We start from the raw sequence: 14447 nt of genomic DNA, 5'->3' as shown, positions 1-14447 counted from the left end.
TGTCGATGGCCAAAAAGTTGTTTCCGTATCTAATTGGCAAAAAAAATGGTAGGATTGCAAATGATAATGAAATCATAAGAGACAACATATAATTATCTCTACCTCTTCTTATATTTGAAGAGAAATATCTAATATGCATATCTCAATATGTATGACCATAAATCAGCTTCATTCATTGTAATTTTTTTTTATCCTCCATTGTTTTTGCTTTTTTTGGGGAAGGGTTAATCTGTTGTGTTTCTGCTGTTGATGGAGTCTTTGCTATAAACTCATCATGGTTAATCAATTCGGATAATTGAAACAATTTCATCTATTGAAAGGTTTGGAAATTTACTTAATCAATCTAGAATTCGAGATGAATAAGAAATCTATACCCAAGCCTACTTGCTTCTCTAAAATAAATTACAATTATTTGTACATACTAACTAATATTTTCTCAAAAGTAACATATATTTTTGGCTAAAATAAATTACAATTATTCAATACTTGTTTTTTAACACAATTACAAATAATTTATTTGATATTAATTTTTTCAATTTATAACGATCAATATTGTAGCTTAATAATTGAGTATTATTATAAATAAATCATTGCAATATATGTAAAAACAATTTAAAATATAAAATTTATTAATATATATTAATATATGTAAAAACAACTTTTCCGGAAAATATTTTCAAAAACTCATCAAACAATGAGAAAATATTTTACATGATTCAATCAAACACCGAAAATATTTTCCAAGAAATCATTTTACGAAAAGTAAAACATTTTCCGAAATTATTTTACGAAAAACATTTTATTGACAATCAAACGGACCCTAAATATAATCTAAATAATTATTTATCTAGTTTCATTCTCAAAACACAATAATTTTTATTTTTAAAAATCTTTATTTGTTTTATTAATACTTGACACGTGATTCAATGTCATCACATTCTATACTAAAGAGATAAAGTATGTGATGAAATTCAATGCAAGTACCAATTGAATCCAAAATAAAATATCTTATAATAACAACCAAGTGTAAGTTGCGAAGTATAACCCTTTTCTAATTGATTAGCCTGTTATCAATGTGACATCGAACACCCTATACCAGTTCTGATGTTAGTAATCTGAAGCTTAAGGAAATGCCCGGCAATGGTGATTAGTGAAGCAATAAGTAAAAACAGATAAAAGAATTTTGTCAGCACGGCTTTCCATAAACACCCATATATGCATACTACTCAAAATATCCACAAACAGTCACCAAACATATAACAGACAGCACCACATAGTTTATGCTATGTTACTCGGACTCAAAGATGAATGCCGGGTATAAACAGATGCCCAACACGGGTATGCTCCATCTGTTTTTTAAGGAGAATAAAACCCATGTCGACTAAACGAGTCAAACATGAATTTTTTTAGAAAAATGAAGAGTCCAACCAACATAGGTTTTAGAGGTTATATTTAATAGATCCTGATTTCGTAAGTACTACCGTTTAAATCCTACTGCATTACGTAACCTAAAAACTAGCTACTTAGGCCATAGCACCACCAGTTTGATGTAGCATTGCATCTATTTCATCCCCTTCTTCCATTTCCAACTGTAGCAACAAAAACACATAAAAAGTAAGAAACAACAAATAAAACAATGTATACATATATATATATAGAGAGAGAGAGAGAGAGAGAGAGAGAGAGAGACCTCATCTGGAGTTTGCTCCACTCGCAGACGGCGGCCATCAAACAGGAAAGCAATAGAGTTGAAATCCACTGATTGCCGATCACAGTACGCATTCATCAGCTTCTTCAGTTGAGTACTTCTCTTAATCCTAAAAAACACTTCATTCCCATCCTATAACAAGCAAATATATGAATAAGCATTTTGAGTAACATAACATAAAACATTATTTCAACCCAGCAACGCTCTGCAACATAATCTAATCTAACCGTACAGTAACAACAATGTTCCCAAAATGTTGTCTTTCTTATTAAGGGGTTTCAAGCATAACCCTTTGCAGTAAACTGTTTGAATTACCAGCCTGTGCTCCGTGAGAGACAATCAAGAATTCACGAAAACAGCACATAGAGATGGCATTATTATAAATGATAAAAAAAGGGTTTAATTCTAAACACACAAAATATCATAGAAAGACAATCATACAAGCGTTCACTCTCAACATTTCAATAAAACTTTCTTCAAGTATACTATAACGAAGAAATGAGCATACTATAGCAGTTAAAGAAAATAACTTTAAAGAATTAATTCATAAATTTTCTAATTTAAGGTAAACAATAGACCCAATCAAAGAAATCTAGCCAAAAAAAAAAAGCCCTAAAGTAAGATCTTTCTTGTATTATAAAAAAATCATTATAAATTTAAAAACCCACAAACCACAAAAAAAAACTATTAAAACAATAGGGGGGAATTGGGAAATTTTCCAACCTGGCCTTTCACTTTAAGATTAATGTGAGCCGTTTGATCAGCGGGTTTCTTGTCTTCCTCTTGGTTGGTTACGCCTGACATCTTGTTCTTCTACTTCTTGGATATAGTGTAAGGTCCGATTAGGGTTAGGTTCGGAGCTCCGAGTTAGCGATCGATTTCTTTGTTCGGCCTGGCTGGAGAAACACGCGATCGCTTTGGAAGGAGAATTTCGTTTATATATTGGTGGTTACCAGAGAAAGTAATGGACGGTTAGAACTTGGAATATTTTAGGTCGAGATGGATCCGACGGACTAGAAATCTTTTGCTTCCTTATTTACCAACGTTGTCGTTTGGATTGAGGTTCTTGATTTTAAAAACACTTTTTTTTATTATAAAATAATAACAATTACATATTAAGTGTAGTATCCTAAGCTAGAGAAAGAATTCTCTCTTCGTAATTGATTCGCTACCACTAAAAGTATATCCTAAAAAGCATGTAAACCAACAGGAAATTGTTTCATCAATCCAGCAAGAGCATGTGCAATTGTATTAGCCTCCCTCGAGACATATTGGATAACTAACCTCCATTGTCTACGACACAATTCAATAATTCTTATAGCTAAATCTCTACCCTGAACGGAATCAGTAGCAAGAACTTAAAAAATTAAATATAGATGTATGAGTGGTTAATTAGATAAAAAGACTGATTTTAAAAGTTAATTATGGATTCAGGCCGTTTTCTTCAAATTTAAGGAAATAGGCTGATTTTGGAGAGAAAAACTGAAAACACGTCCTGTAGGAAGCATTTTCTGCTGAAGTGGCAACCATGGAGCTAAAACTGTGCCTTGTAGGATTTTTTTTCCATTTAAAAATTGTTTTTCTTTTTGTGTGTTGGTGTTGGAAATTTGGAAGAAAAATTTATTTGTGTTCGAGGTAGACATTGTGATAGTTTTAAGGTATGTTTGAGTTCACGGTGATGCGATGGCGTTTGGAGACCTACACATTTCATCTGTCGTGTAGGGATGGAACCATCACCTTAGAAGCCTATTACATTCACTACACCAAAACAGGCTTTTAGTGGCGTTTTTAGTCCAAACGCCGCTAAAGATCGAGTATTAGCTCGCTTTTTGGAAAACGTCGCTAAAAAATAAGCATTAGCGGCGTTTTCCAAAAAGCGCCGCAAAAAACCTAAGCCCAACAACGCCGTTTTCTGAGCTTTCGGGGCTTTAGCGGCGTTTTTAGGAAAGCGCCGCTAATACTCAGGGCTTTAGCGGCGTTTTTAGGAAAGCGCCGCTAATTCTCAGGGCTTTAGCGGCGTTTTTGAGTAAGCGCTGCTAATGCTCAGGGATTTAGCGGCGTTTTTGAGTAAGCGCCGCTAATGCTCAGGGCTTTAGCGGAGTTTTTGAGAAAGCACCGCAAAAAGTTGTGTAGTACGACTTCGTTTAGTGTTCACCTTTGGCGGAAAGTTTGATAAAACGACATCGCTTATCTTGAGGTTTACTTGTATTAAAAAAAGCTGCAAAAATGATAATTTTAGGGTTTAGGTGTTATTATAATTTAAAGTTTATCATATATGGTTTAGGGTTTTAGGGTTCATTATATAATGTTTATTATTTTGGGATTAGAGTTTTGAGTTTAAGGTTTATGATGTAGGTTTAGTGTTTTGGGTTTAGGGTTTGGGAGTTTGGTGATTAAGGTTTAGTGATTATTATAATTTAAAGTTTATCGTATATGGTTTAAGGTTTTAGGGTTAATCATTATATAATGTTTATTATTTTGGGATTAGAGTTTTGAGTTTAAGGTTTATGATGTAGGTTTAGTGTTTTTGGTTTAGGGTTTAAGATTTGGGGTTTAAGATTTGGGGTGGGATTTAGGCCAGTTTAGTGTTAAGAAGTTAGTGTTTAAGGCTTATAAGATATAAAAGTTTAGTGTTTTAGGGCTTGATGTTTATGGTTTACGGTTTACTATTTATAATTTAAGGTTTACAATGCATGGTTTTGGGTTTTGGGATTTAGTGTTTAGGTTACGAGTTTTAGGGTTTAATTACTTTTTTGATACCAAATTCAAAAAATTACAAATATTTATTGTTTTTAATTCTTATTATGTTACTAGGGTTCTAAGTGACACGAATGCTTAGTTTATTAATTGAAGAATGGCATATATGTTATGATGAAACAAATTAATTAATTATGTTATTTACATTAACCATTTATATATTCACTTAAAAATAGAGTATAATTTTAAAATTATAATACATTATTTGAATAACATAAATAATTAATAATTTTGAATATTGATAATATTTAAATTATAGACTCTCTAAGATTTATAAAATTTATAAAATTTTAACAATTAAAAATAATAAATCTGTATAAAATTTTTAAATAATAATATTAATAATATATATTAATAATGTCATTTTAATGTATCAATTAAAAATAATGTCTAGAAGAATGTATGAAATTCATAAATCTATTAATAATTTGAAAATTTATAAATAATATTAATAAAAAGTTAATTAGTAGCGACGTTTCCATGTAAAAACGCCACAAAATCTAAATATTAGCAGCGTTTGTTCAGAAAACGCCGCAAAAAACATATAAAAAATTAAACAAAACGGCACCGCTTCATTGACGAGTTAAATATTAGTGGTGTTTTTTGTCAAAACGCCGCAAATGTTAAAATAGAAAATGACGCCGTTTTAAACATAAATAATATTAATAAAAAGTTAATCAGTAGCGGCATTTCCATGTAAAACGCCACAAAATCTAAATACTAGCGGTGTTTGTTTAGAAAACGCCGAAAAAAACATATTAAAAATTAAACAAAATGGCACCGCTTCATTGATGAGTTAAATGTTAGTGGCGTTTCTTATCAAAACGCCGCAAAAGTTGTGAAACTAGTGGCGTTTTTTCGTAAGTGCCGCAAATGTTGAAATAGAAAACAATGCCGTTTTTAGCATAAATAATATTAATAGAAAGTTAATCAGTAGCAGCGATTCGATGTAAAACGCCACAAAATCTAAATACTAGCGGTGTTTGTTCTTAAAACGCCGCAAATAACATATTAAAAATTAAACAAAACGGCACCGCTTCGTTGACGAGTTAAATGTTAGTGGCGTTTTTTATCAAAACGCCGTAAAAGTTGTGAAACTAGTGGCATTTTTTTGTAAGCGCCGCAAATGTTAAAATAGAAAACGACGTCGTTTTTAACATAAATCAGGTTCTTTCTCCTAATTCCTCGCCCCCAGCCCTAAATCCCCCATCTATTAAAATCCCTAATCAGTCAGAGCCAAAGAGAGCACTTCGTCGATTTCTTACCCCCGATTCCTCGATTGGTTTTTTTAGTTACAAGGAAAAACTTTAGTTTTTCGATTTCTTGCAAACTTACATAACCCACACAGAGAAGACGAAGAATGTGGCAGTCGGATTCTTTTTTTGGTGAATCAGTATTTAAGGTTCAATTTCTTTATTTTGCGTATTTAAAGTTTGCATTTTCTTGTTTTTGTTAAATTTGTTGTTTGTAATTTGATGATGACCCGTTGAATGAACTGAAATCGTCTTCTATGTGTATAGGGTTTGTTCGGGGCTTTCATTTGTCTTCATCGTTGTCAAGGTACTGTAATGCTTTCATTTCTTTTATATTGGGAATGCGCACATTGCTTTCTTGACGGTGTTGGATGAATTTTAGGGTTTTCTGAAGTGAAATAGTCTTCTCTATGTATAGGGTTTTCTGATTGTTGATTTTGAAAAAGACATTATTCATAATCTAGTTTGGCACATCAGTTAAGCATATGAGTTTCTTCAGTTGAGAGATTTATGAATTGCATATTTAAGCATAATCTGGTTTGGCACATCATTTGCACTTTTAAGCATAATCTATTTTTGGTGGCCCGTCAACTGCTTTCCCTGACATACAACATTAGGATTCTATTTTATATACACTTTGAACCTTTCTACATTCAGTATTGACTTGAAAACTGGGAATTTAAGCTCAGAAATTGTGAATGGATCAAGTGGCACCTCATACCCTGACATGCAACATTAGGATTCAATGTTGTATACACTTTGAACCTTTCTGCATTCAACATTGACTAGAAAACTGGGAATCTAAGCTCAGAAATTATGACAGTATCAAGTGGCACCTCATATAGCATGCATCAAATGTTATTTTGATTTGTATCTTGTCTTCCTCATCCATAGGCATATGGTGTATTCTAAAGAATCATTCAGTTTTTGGGTGTTTTTCACCATTCATATTTGTGGTTGGTTATAATAGACATTGAATGGTTCCTCATTAATTTAAAAATTTTCCAGGGAGTGCCTTAAGCTTATTCCACACGAGAAGTTTTCTTTTGCGAAGGTTATGATAGACATTGAATGTTTTTCACCAATCTCTCTCGGGTTCAGATCCCTAAACCCACCAATCGTATCTACAAGCAAGAATGCTGCCTCTCCTTCGATTCTCCGGTACTCTTTTTTTGTTGTTGTTATCTGTTTGTTTCTCGAGAAACTACTTGATTTCTTGTGACTGAAAAATACCATGTTGATAGGCTATTTGTTTTGACCTTTTAGTGTTTTCGAATTTGTTTTGTTTATGACAAAGTTAGTAAAAGTTAGATTTTTTTGCTTGAGTTTTTAAACTTTTTTTTAGGTTTTTTTGGTTCAAGATTTTTAAAGAACTATTAAATGTGGTTGAATTTTTTTGCAGAGGTCAGAAAGAGGATTATTTGTTGTTAATTGGTTGAATCTTTTTACTAATCTGCGGTATAATATGTTTTTTGGTCTTTGATGTTTGGCTGGGATATTGCATCTTTTAGAAATTAATCTTTGAGTAATTTGTACAGCTTTATGGTAGTCAAGCTGTTCTGCGGCAGGAGGTTTCCATTCCTGTCTGGTTTTACTCTAAAGAGGCTTCTCCCCCTAGTTTAAAAGAAGATGGTAAGTGTATATCAAGATGCTTGCTTTGCTTTTGACATTAATTTGGATCCCCACTACATGCTTCTCCCAGCTTATATTATATATATTCTTGTGTAATGCAGGAGCTGCTACTATGAAATTATATTGTTTCAGTCTTATTTATTGATTGTTGGAGATATGGATGGATGGTTAGGATTATAAGTTATTGTTAAAGTTTTAATCTAGGAATAGGAATATATGATTAAAGCTTTATTTGTAACTTAGCAGCTATCATCATTTTCACATCTCCTTAATGAAATCTTCATTCGGCTAAATACTTACAAGTTGAACACTAGTCGCTAAAACTTAAATTGCAGCACTCGAACTCTGTTGATATATTAGAAATTGTTTCCTTTTTTATTGCCATTCTTTGTTGCTTGTTGTCTTATTATGTCTTTTTTTTCTTCACTTTTTCACAGCATAAGCCCAAATCATGCGAGTTTCAAGCTCACAAAGGTGATAGAATCAAAATGCACTATCGGGTATGTTGGCTTCAGCTTGATATTTTATTTTTGTACTATAAGTGCTCGCTTGACCCTTAAATGTAAGTAACAAATATTTGATTATGGATTGTAGTTCAATTTATTATTTTTACATTTCCTGGGGGGCTGGAAAATTGCTTGTTGATTCTTCCTTAAAATAAGAAACTGTTTGCAATATTAACTTGTACATTTGTGACTGAAAATGAGTTTTCTTTTTGAGTAGTTGTTGCTATTCCTGATGGCTTGAAGGCATGTGAGATGTTGAAAGGAAGACCACATAATGTAGATCTCGTTTTGACAGAAGTGGATTTGCCATCTATATCAGGATTTGCTCTTTTTACACTAATTATGGAGCATGATATTTGTAAAAGCATCCCTGTTATAAGTATGATATAAAAGATTCTTTAATATTTTCTAAACATTTGTACAGTTATTAATTTATTATTTTAAATTCTAAATTTAAATTCATTAATTTTTATATTTAGTTTTAAAGTTAAAATTTTCGTAGAATATTTAAATCCTTAAAACATAATATAATATTTATCATAGAAATAAATATTATTTGAAAAAAATTATTTTTTTAAAGATATGTTTTTAGCGGCGTTTGTGGGAAAAGCGCCACTAAAAGTCATGATCTATAGCGATGTTTGTGGGGAAAACGCCACTAAAAGTCATGATCTATAGTGGCGTTTGTGGGATAAGCGCCGCTAAAGGTCTTGATCTATAGCGGCGTTTGTGTAAAAAAGCCGCTAAAGGTTCTAATCTATAGCGGCGTTTGTGTAAAAGCGCTGCTAAAGGTCCTGATCTATAGCGACGTTTGTGTAAAAGCGCCGCTAAAGGTCCTGATCTATAGCGGCGTTTGTGGGAAAAGCGCCGTTAAAGGTCATGATCTATAGCGGCGTTTATTTCTAAAAACGCCGCAAACGTTTGTGGCGTTGACAACAGTGGCATTTTTTGCGGCGCTTTCAAAAGTGCCGCAAATACTTTTAGCGGCGCTAAAAAGTGCCGCTAAAGGCATAAAAAACGCCACTAAAAACCTCTTTTGGTGTAGTGATTGCAACTCAAGCTCCCAGTCCACGATGGTTATACGATCACGAGTTGAAGTATAACTAGGGATCCCAAGGACAGTGAAACAGTCGAGGGTTCAAGTATAACTCGGGCCCCAATTGAAAATGGTTATGCGGTCACAAGTTCAAGTTTCATGATACTGAAAAATGATGTTTTATAAACTCCATACATAAGTTTGAGATCATAATCATAAGAGAAAAAAATGAGCTTTCCAGTATAATCAACTTATTCATTTTCTCCATCTCCATCAAATTAGTATCCTTAATGTAACAGTCGCCCGTCGAAGTCTCTGTATCTGGTTACTATTTGACATATAATTGGTAAAATAAGGATAGATATAAATAAGTAAACTGTTTGTTGTGACTAAGTATATAATTATGTGTATTGTGTCATTTGGCGAACTCTTAGTTTTGGCAGGTTTTCTAGTTTGGCGAACTCTTTTGTTAAGTATCCGCCCAACCCAAATGCTTTGGGTGAACTCACTAAGTTCGCAGTTGTTTAGATTTGTTTATTATTTCAAAATGGTAATTTGGTTAGTTAAGTTGAGATTTAGTTAGAAAGAAACTAGACTACTATAGATAATAAGATTTAAATTATGTTATGTGCACTTAATCACGGAAACCAAGAGTGTTAGTGGAATTATCTGATTTTTTCTCTAATCTTTATCTCCGTGCTTAAACATATAAGGATAACGATGGTTTTTCTGAATACCTTTACGTTTTTTGTCTTCCTTGATTTTCTCTGAAACTCTTTGAAAACCTAAGTTCAGAAAACCTCTTCAGAGTGAAGGTTCACAGTATTCAGCTAACTTACACGTTAGTATCAGCTCACTGGTAATTACTAATGAACCATAGGTTACTCTTTAAGTCATTTACGTGTTTCTCGTTCTGCATGCATAGATATTAATATAATGTAGGAGGAAGGAAACTTCCTGATTTTGGATTAAATGTTGTTGGTTATTGCATGCATGATTAAATTTGATAGATTAATGATCTGATATATTTAATTATTTTCATTTTAGCTCAACAAGCTAATGAAGGTCCAAGCAATAAAGACAAGAGACCTGCTTTGTAGATTGTGCTAGAGTTTCAGGTGAGTCTCATCTTACTTCCATGTGTTGTAATTTTCTTTATTTTATACTTCGTATAAGGTAAGCAATCCTCCTTTGAAATGGATGAAAGATGTTGTGTGGTGCTGGGTGGGTAATGGTTATCCAAAGTCGTCAGTCTAAGTGCAGTCTGTTTGTGAGATAAAGTAAGCATCATTCTTCATGCTTAAGCCACTACCATTTATCTCTGATATGATGATATGATATGATATGATTTGATATGTGTGCTGGAAAAAACAAGTTTGGAAAACGTAGCGTGATGTGTTTTCCCGTTACTAACTAAAAATATGACAAAGGCAAGCGCACTTATCGATAAATAGTATAGCTACGATGAGTAGAGATATCATATCCACGAGGATTAAAAGTACTAGTAATTATCGTATCCTATTATTTAGCCGACAAATTAGAGTGATTGTTTTAAACTAAGATTACTAAATTAATCTAACTAAAGAACTCAACAGATAATGAATTAGGAAAATAATCGAATAATAACCAATGAGAGAAACAATACCCAGGAAAGAATCCACCTAGACTTCATCTATTATATGAATCTGAATTAAACGATTTATTCACTTGGTATCTTGATCCATAGAACTCCCTAAATGAAAGTAAGAGCAATTGACTCTAGGTTGATTAATTGAAATTTCTTTCTAATTAAAACCCCTATTGTCGCATTAACTCGATCTATGGATTTCCCTATTAGATTTGACTCTAATCTGGTAGATTTATGTCGTCCTACTTCTAGGATTGTATGCAATTCCACTCAATTATCGTAGATATACTCTTAAATAGAGATTTTTCCTCCTCTAATTTAAGCACATTAAACATGAATTAATATCCCGAAAATATTAACACAAGAGATAAGCACACATAATTGAGAATGATAATCAAGTATTTATCACATAAAACAGAAATCAAATTATAGAATTCATCATAGGGTTCATCTTCCTTAGGTGTCAGGGAATTAGTTCATAATTATGAATAAAAACATCTAAAAGTCAGAATAACCACAAAAAATAAGGAAACTCATAAATACTTCAAAAGAAATTAAAAGGAAGTCTTCAATCTTAATGGAAATATGCTTCAGAGTTGGCTCCAATGGCGTTCTTCGAGTTTTTTTCTTCAATATTCTCTCATTGCCCCATATTCTCTTCTTCTATTTGGTATTTATAGACTTTAGAATTCCCAGAAAGCTTAAAAATTACGTTTTTCCGCGTGTTTGGGATGTAAGTCGCGAAATCAACACAGTCTGGCACATGGCTGTGTGTCCAGCCCGTGTGGCTCACATGGTCTTATGTCCAGCCCGTGTGGGAAAGCCCAACTCGTGTAGCTCCTAAAATCTATTTTTTTGTTCGATTTTTGCTCATTTTACTCCAAAATGCTCTCCTAAATATAGAAACATGAATTCAAAGGATTAGGAGCATAAAATTCACCAATTTGCATAAATAATCATCAAAAAACGTATTAAAAACGGGATTAAAATATGTTATTTTTATCACTTATCACTGCAGAAAACAAATTTAAGGAAAAACTAAAGTTTTAATTTTTTTCCAAAACAATATCTTGGTCGTGATATCTAAAGTAATAAACATTTAATCAAAATTGTACATTTTCAATTCGTCTAGGATGAGCGTTTTGACCGAATAGTCTTCTCTGCTATCCTCAAGCTCAAGTTTGTCGAGTGTGGGCTCGCTTGGAATTAGAAAAAATTTCACCAAATTATCAGTGGGGTAATTTTACAATTTCTCTAAACTTTTAGGTCAAGTTATAAATTAGAAAAATATCTCTAAATTTTTTTTGGAATAATCTCTTTAGAGAATCTTCTCTCTACAACTTTCTCTTAAATTCGACTATGTGAAAATAATGACCCAAGGCTCTTTTTATATAGAGAAAGTTTAAAGAATTCAATTATGATTAAACTTAACCACTTTAATATTAAATTAATATAATATTTATTAAGATAAATATTAGATTAAATTTAATATTAAATCTTGTAGATAAACATTAAATTAAATTTAATATTAAGATAATCACTTTAATATTAAATTATTAAATATTATTAAGATAAGTATTAAATTAATTTAATATTAAACTATTAAAATAATATTATTTTTGGAATAATTAATCTAAAATCAAATTCACTGGTAGAGTCCCAGCAGAAGTGTAACTCTTCCACTGTTCAACCATCGATGACCAACTGACGTCAGCCATTGGGACGCCATTGTCGCAACCACCGGCACCACCGTGTCCGGTGATGTAGGTGCGAAACTCTTATGGCCGGTCCGATTTAGCCACCGGTTGGACCGTCGACCTGGTTTCACATATCAGGCCTAGTTCGACCAGTTTTTGGGTCTTGGTCTCAGTTTTGGGCTCCCATCCCAACTTATGATCTCAGGTCCAATTTTCAAGTTCAATTACCCATTGGGCCAATTGTTTGACTTGAAAATTAACTTCCAAAAATATCATATTAATTTTAATTGATTTGATTAATTTAATTTTAATTGATCAAAATTAATTTTTCCAAAAAATCACTTATATTTAATTAAATTCTTTAGTTGAACAATTCTTATGACCACCTAATTTAATTCCACATCGAATAAATCAACTCAATTAAAGTATTCCTAAAGTCGTAGAATTTACTTGTAATTCAAATGCAGTCCAATCAAGCTTTTATTGAGCTAGCGGAGGAACCAATCGGACATATACAAATAGGCTTTAGTGATTGCAATTATGTCCAGAAGCATCGTTCCGATGATTCGTAATTACTTAATCATGGAGTCAGTCTAAAATAAGTACTATGATTGGAAACTCCTTATTGTATACTCTTTATGAAAGCAATTCATCCAACTACTTTGTCCAATGACCTAGTCATGTGTGTGTTACCCTCATATGATATCCTTGATTCCTTTGAGTTAAATCTGTTCACTTATATCAAAGGAATCAAGGATACAATAAGGAGTTGCTTTGATATGTACAGTCATGTGCTTTGAGTTAAACGTGTGTGCTTTGACAGTGATCATTAATCATTTTAAGCCTCTACTTATATCAAAGCACATGAGTTGTATACACATAGTCAGTGACTAACTCAAGATTTAGGTAAATCACACCATGAACGTCACAAGTGAATTAATTCACAAACTGATTCAGAATTAATTCATCTTGAGTCTAGTCCAATATATCATTCTACCAATGAATACATCCATGTCTCTTCTCGTGGAGCAACTGCTCCGATAGCCAAGACTGGTCATCTCCCAAATTGGAATTGTAGACGACATAATAATCCTTCTCAATATTTGAATCAAATACTCACTTTGATTTTTTTATAGGATTACAGACTTATTTAGATTATTTACTAAAGTAAGTTTTCTTTCTTGCAATGTAAACGTTCTTTACAATGCCACTTATCTTCAATTTGAACTTTAGACAATCAATAAGCTAATATTTGCTAGTCACAATTTCGCTATGCATGCGAAATATAAAAGACAAAAAATACAAAAGATATAATAGTGAAATGAGAAATTAACTTTAGTTATTTATTCATCGTTCAAATAAATAGAAAATAGTTACATATTTACTACAATATGGGCACATTTTCCAACAATGTGGTGATGGAAATGATGAGATATGTTTGTGTAGCCTCTAGTAGGGCAACTATATCGCAAACCAGATTGGCAGATCATGATAAAACATGTTATTCTGAATGAGAATGATATGAGGAGTTAGGGGGAGAACTTATGTGAAAATGACTGAGTGATGTGCTTCTGATTCTAAATTCTGAGTACGTGGCTGACATGAAGATAGATTTGTCTGAGTTATTAAGTTGGCGTGCAATATACGCTTGAGTGAGAAGCAAGTTGGTGTACTTAGTATGTTTGTGTCTTGTATACACCATTGGGCGTATTATGTGTATGTGTGTGAATTCTTCGGAAAGGTTCAGATGTATTATCAATTATGTTTTGTATGATTTACCTTTGGAACTCACTAAGTTGATTTGAACTTACTATGTTACCATTTTTCCTTCTCAGGCTTATTGACTAAAGGAAGGCATTGTTAGAAGGACTATGCTAGAGTGTTGCTTTTATCATAAGCCAGGCTTTGTGTTTGTATCATGCATAACTCGTGGGGATAGTGCATAAGAGTATTTTGGAAATGAATTGTATGAAAAACTTCTATTTTAATAAAAATCTGTTTTATAATACTTATATTAAGTATCAATACGTGGTTTTAAATTAATACATTTTGTTTAATAAAATTATTATATTTGCACTCATACGCCAAAATGGCTTGAATGTTATTTAAACTACCAATGATTCCATTTAAACTGAGTAAAGCAATAACTATCAAATGGTGTATATTTATAACTTTAAAAAGTTTTAAAGCTTTCATGAAAAATGTTTTGAAATTAGTTTGATTTCAAGTAG

General features: G+C 32.2%; 1 protein-coding gene and 1 long non-coding RNA gene across 3 annotated transcripts; one reads left to right on the top strand and one right to left on the bottom strand.

Annotated features, from left to right (window-relative positions):
• Positions 1–1196: 1196 nt before the first annotated feature.
• LOC105782393 (small ubiquitin-related modifier 1) lies at positions 1197–2677 on the bottom strand. Its single transcript, XM_012607100.2, has 3 exons — positions 2432–2677; positions 1691–1840; positions 1197–1589 (listed from the first exon to the last, which is right to left on the bottom strand). Exons 1-3 carry the CDS (start codon positions 2510–2512, stop codon positions 1524–1526), a joined length of 297 nt encoding a protein of 98 aa, XP_012462554.1. The 5' UTR covers positions 2513–2677; the 3' UTR covers positions 1197–1523.
• Positions 2678–5661: 2984 nt separating this feature from the next.
• Positions 5662–8046, top strand: LOC105782391 (uncharacterized). 2 transcript variants are annotated; one of them, XR_008192991.1, is made up of 4 exons: positions 5662–5867; positions 5986–6025; positions 6727–6879; positions 7257–8046. It is a non-coding gene; the product is annotated as an uncharacterized LOC105782391 (long non-coding RNA). The 2 variants fall into 2 exon arrangements; XR_008192990.1 differs by having other exon boundaries at positions 6727–8046.
• Positions 8047–14447: the final 6401 nt, after the last annotated feature.

The sequence above is a fragment of the Gossypium raimondii genome, chromosome 13, assembly GCF_025698545.1.
Source record: "Gossypium raimondii isolate GPD5lz chromosome 13, ASM2569854v1, whole genome shotgun sequence".
Lineage (NCBI taxonomy): Eukaryota > Viridiplantae > Streptophyta > Magnoliopsida > Malvales > Malvaceae > Gossypium > Gossypium raimondii.
The sequence above is the reverse complement of the archived record's forward strand: the minus strand, read 5'-3'. Positions and strand labels throughout refer to the sequence as shown.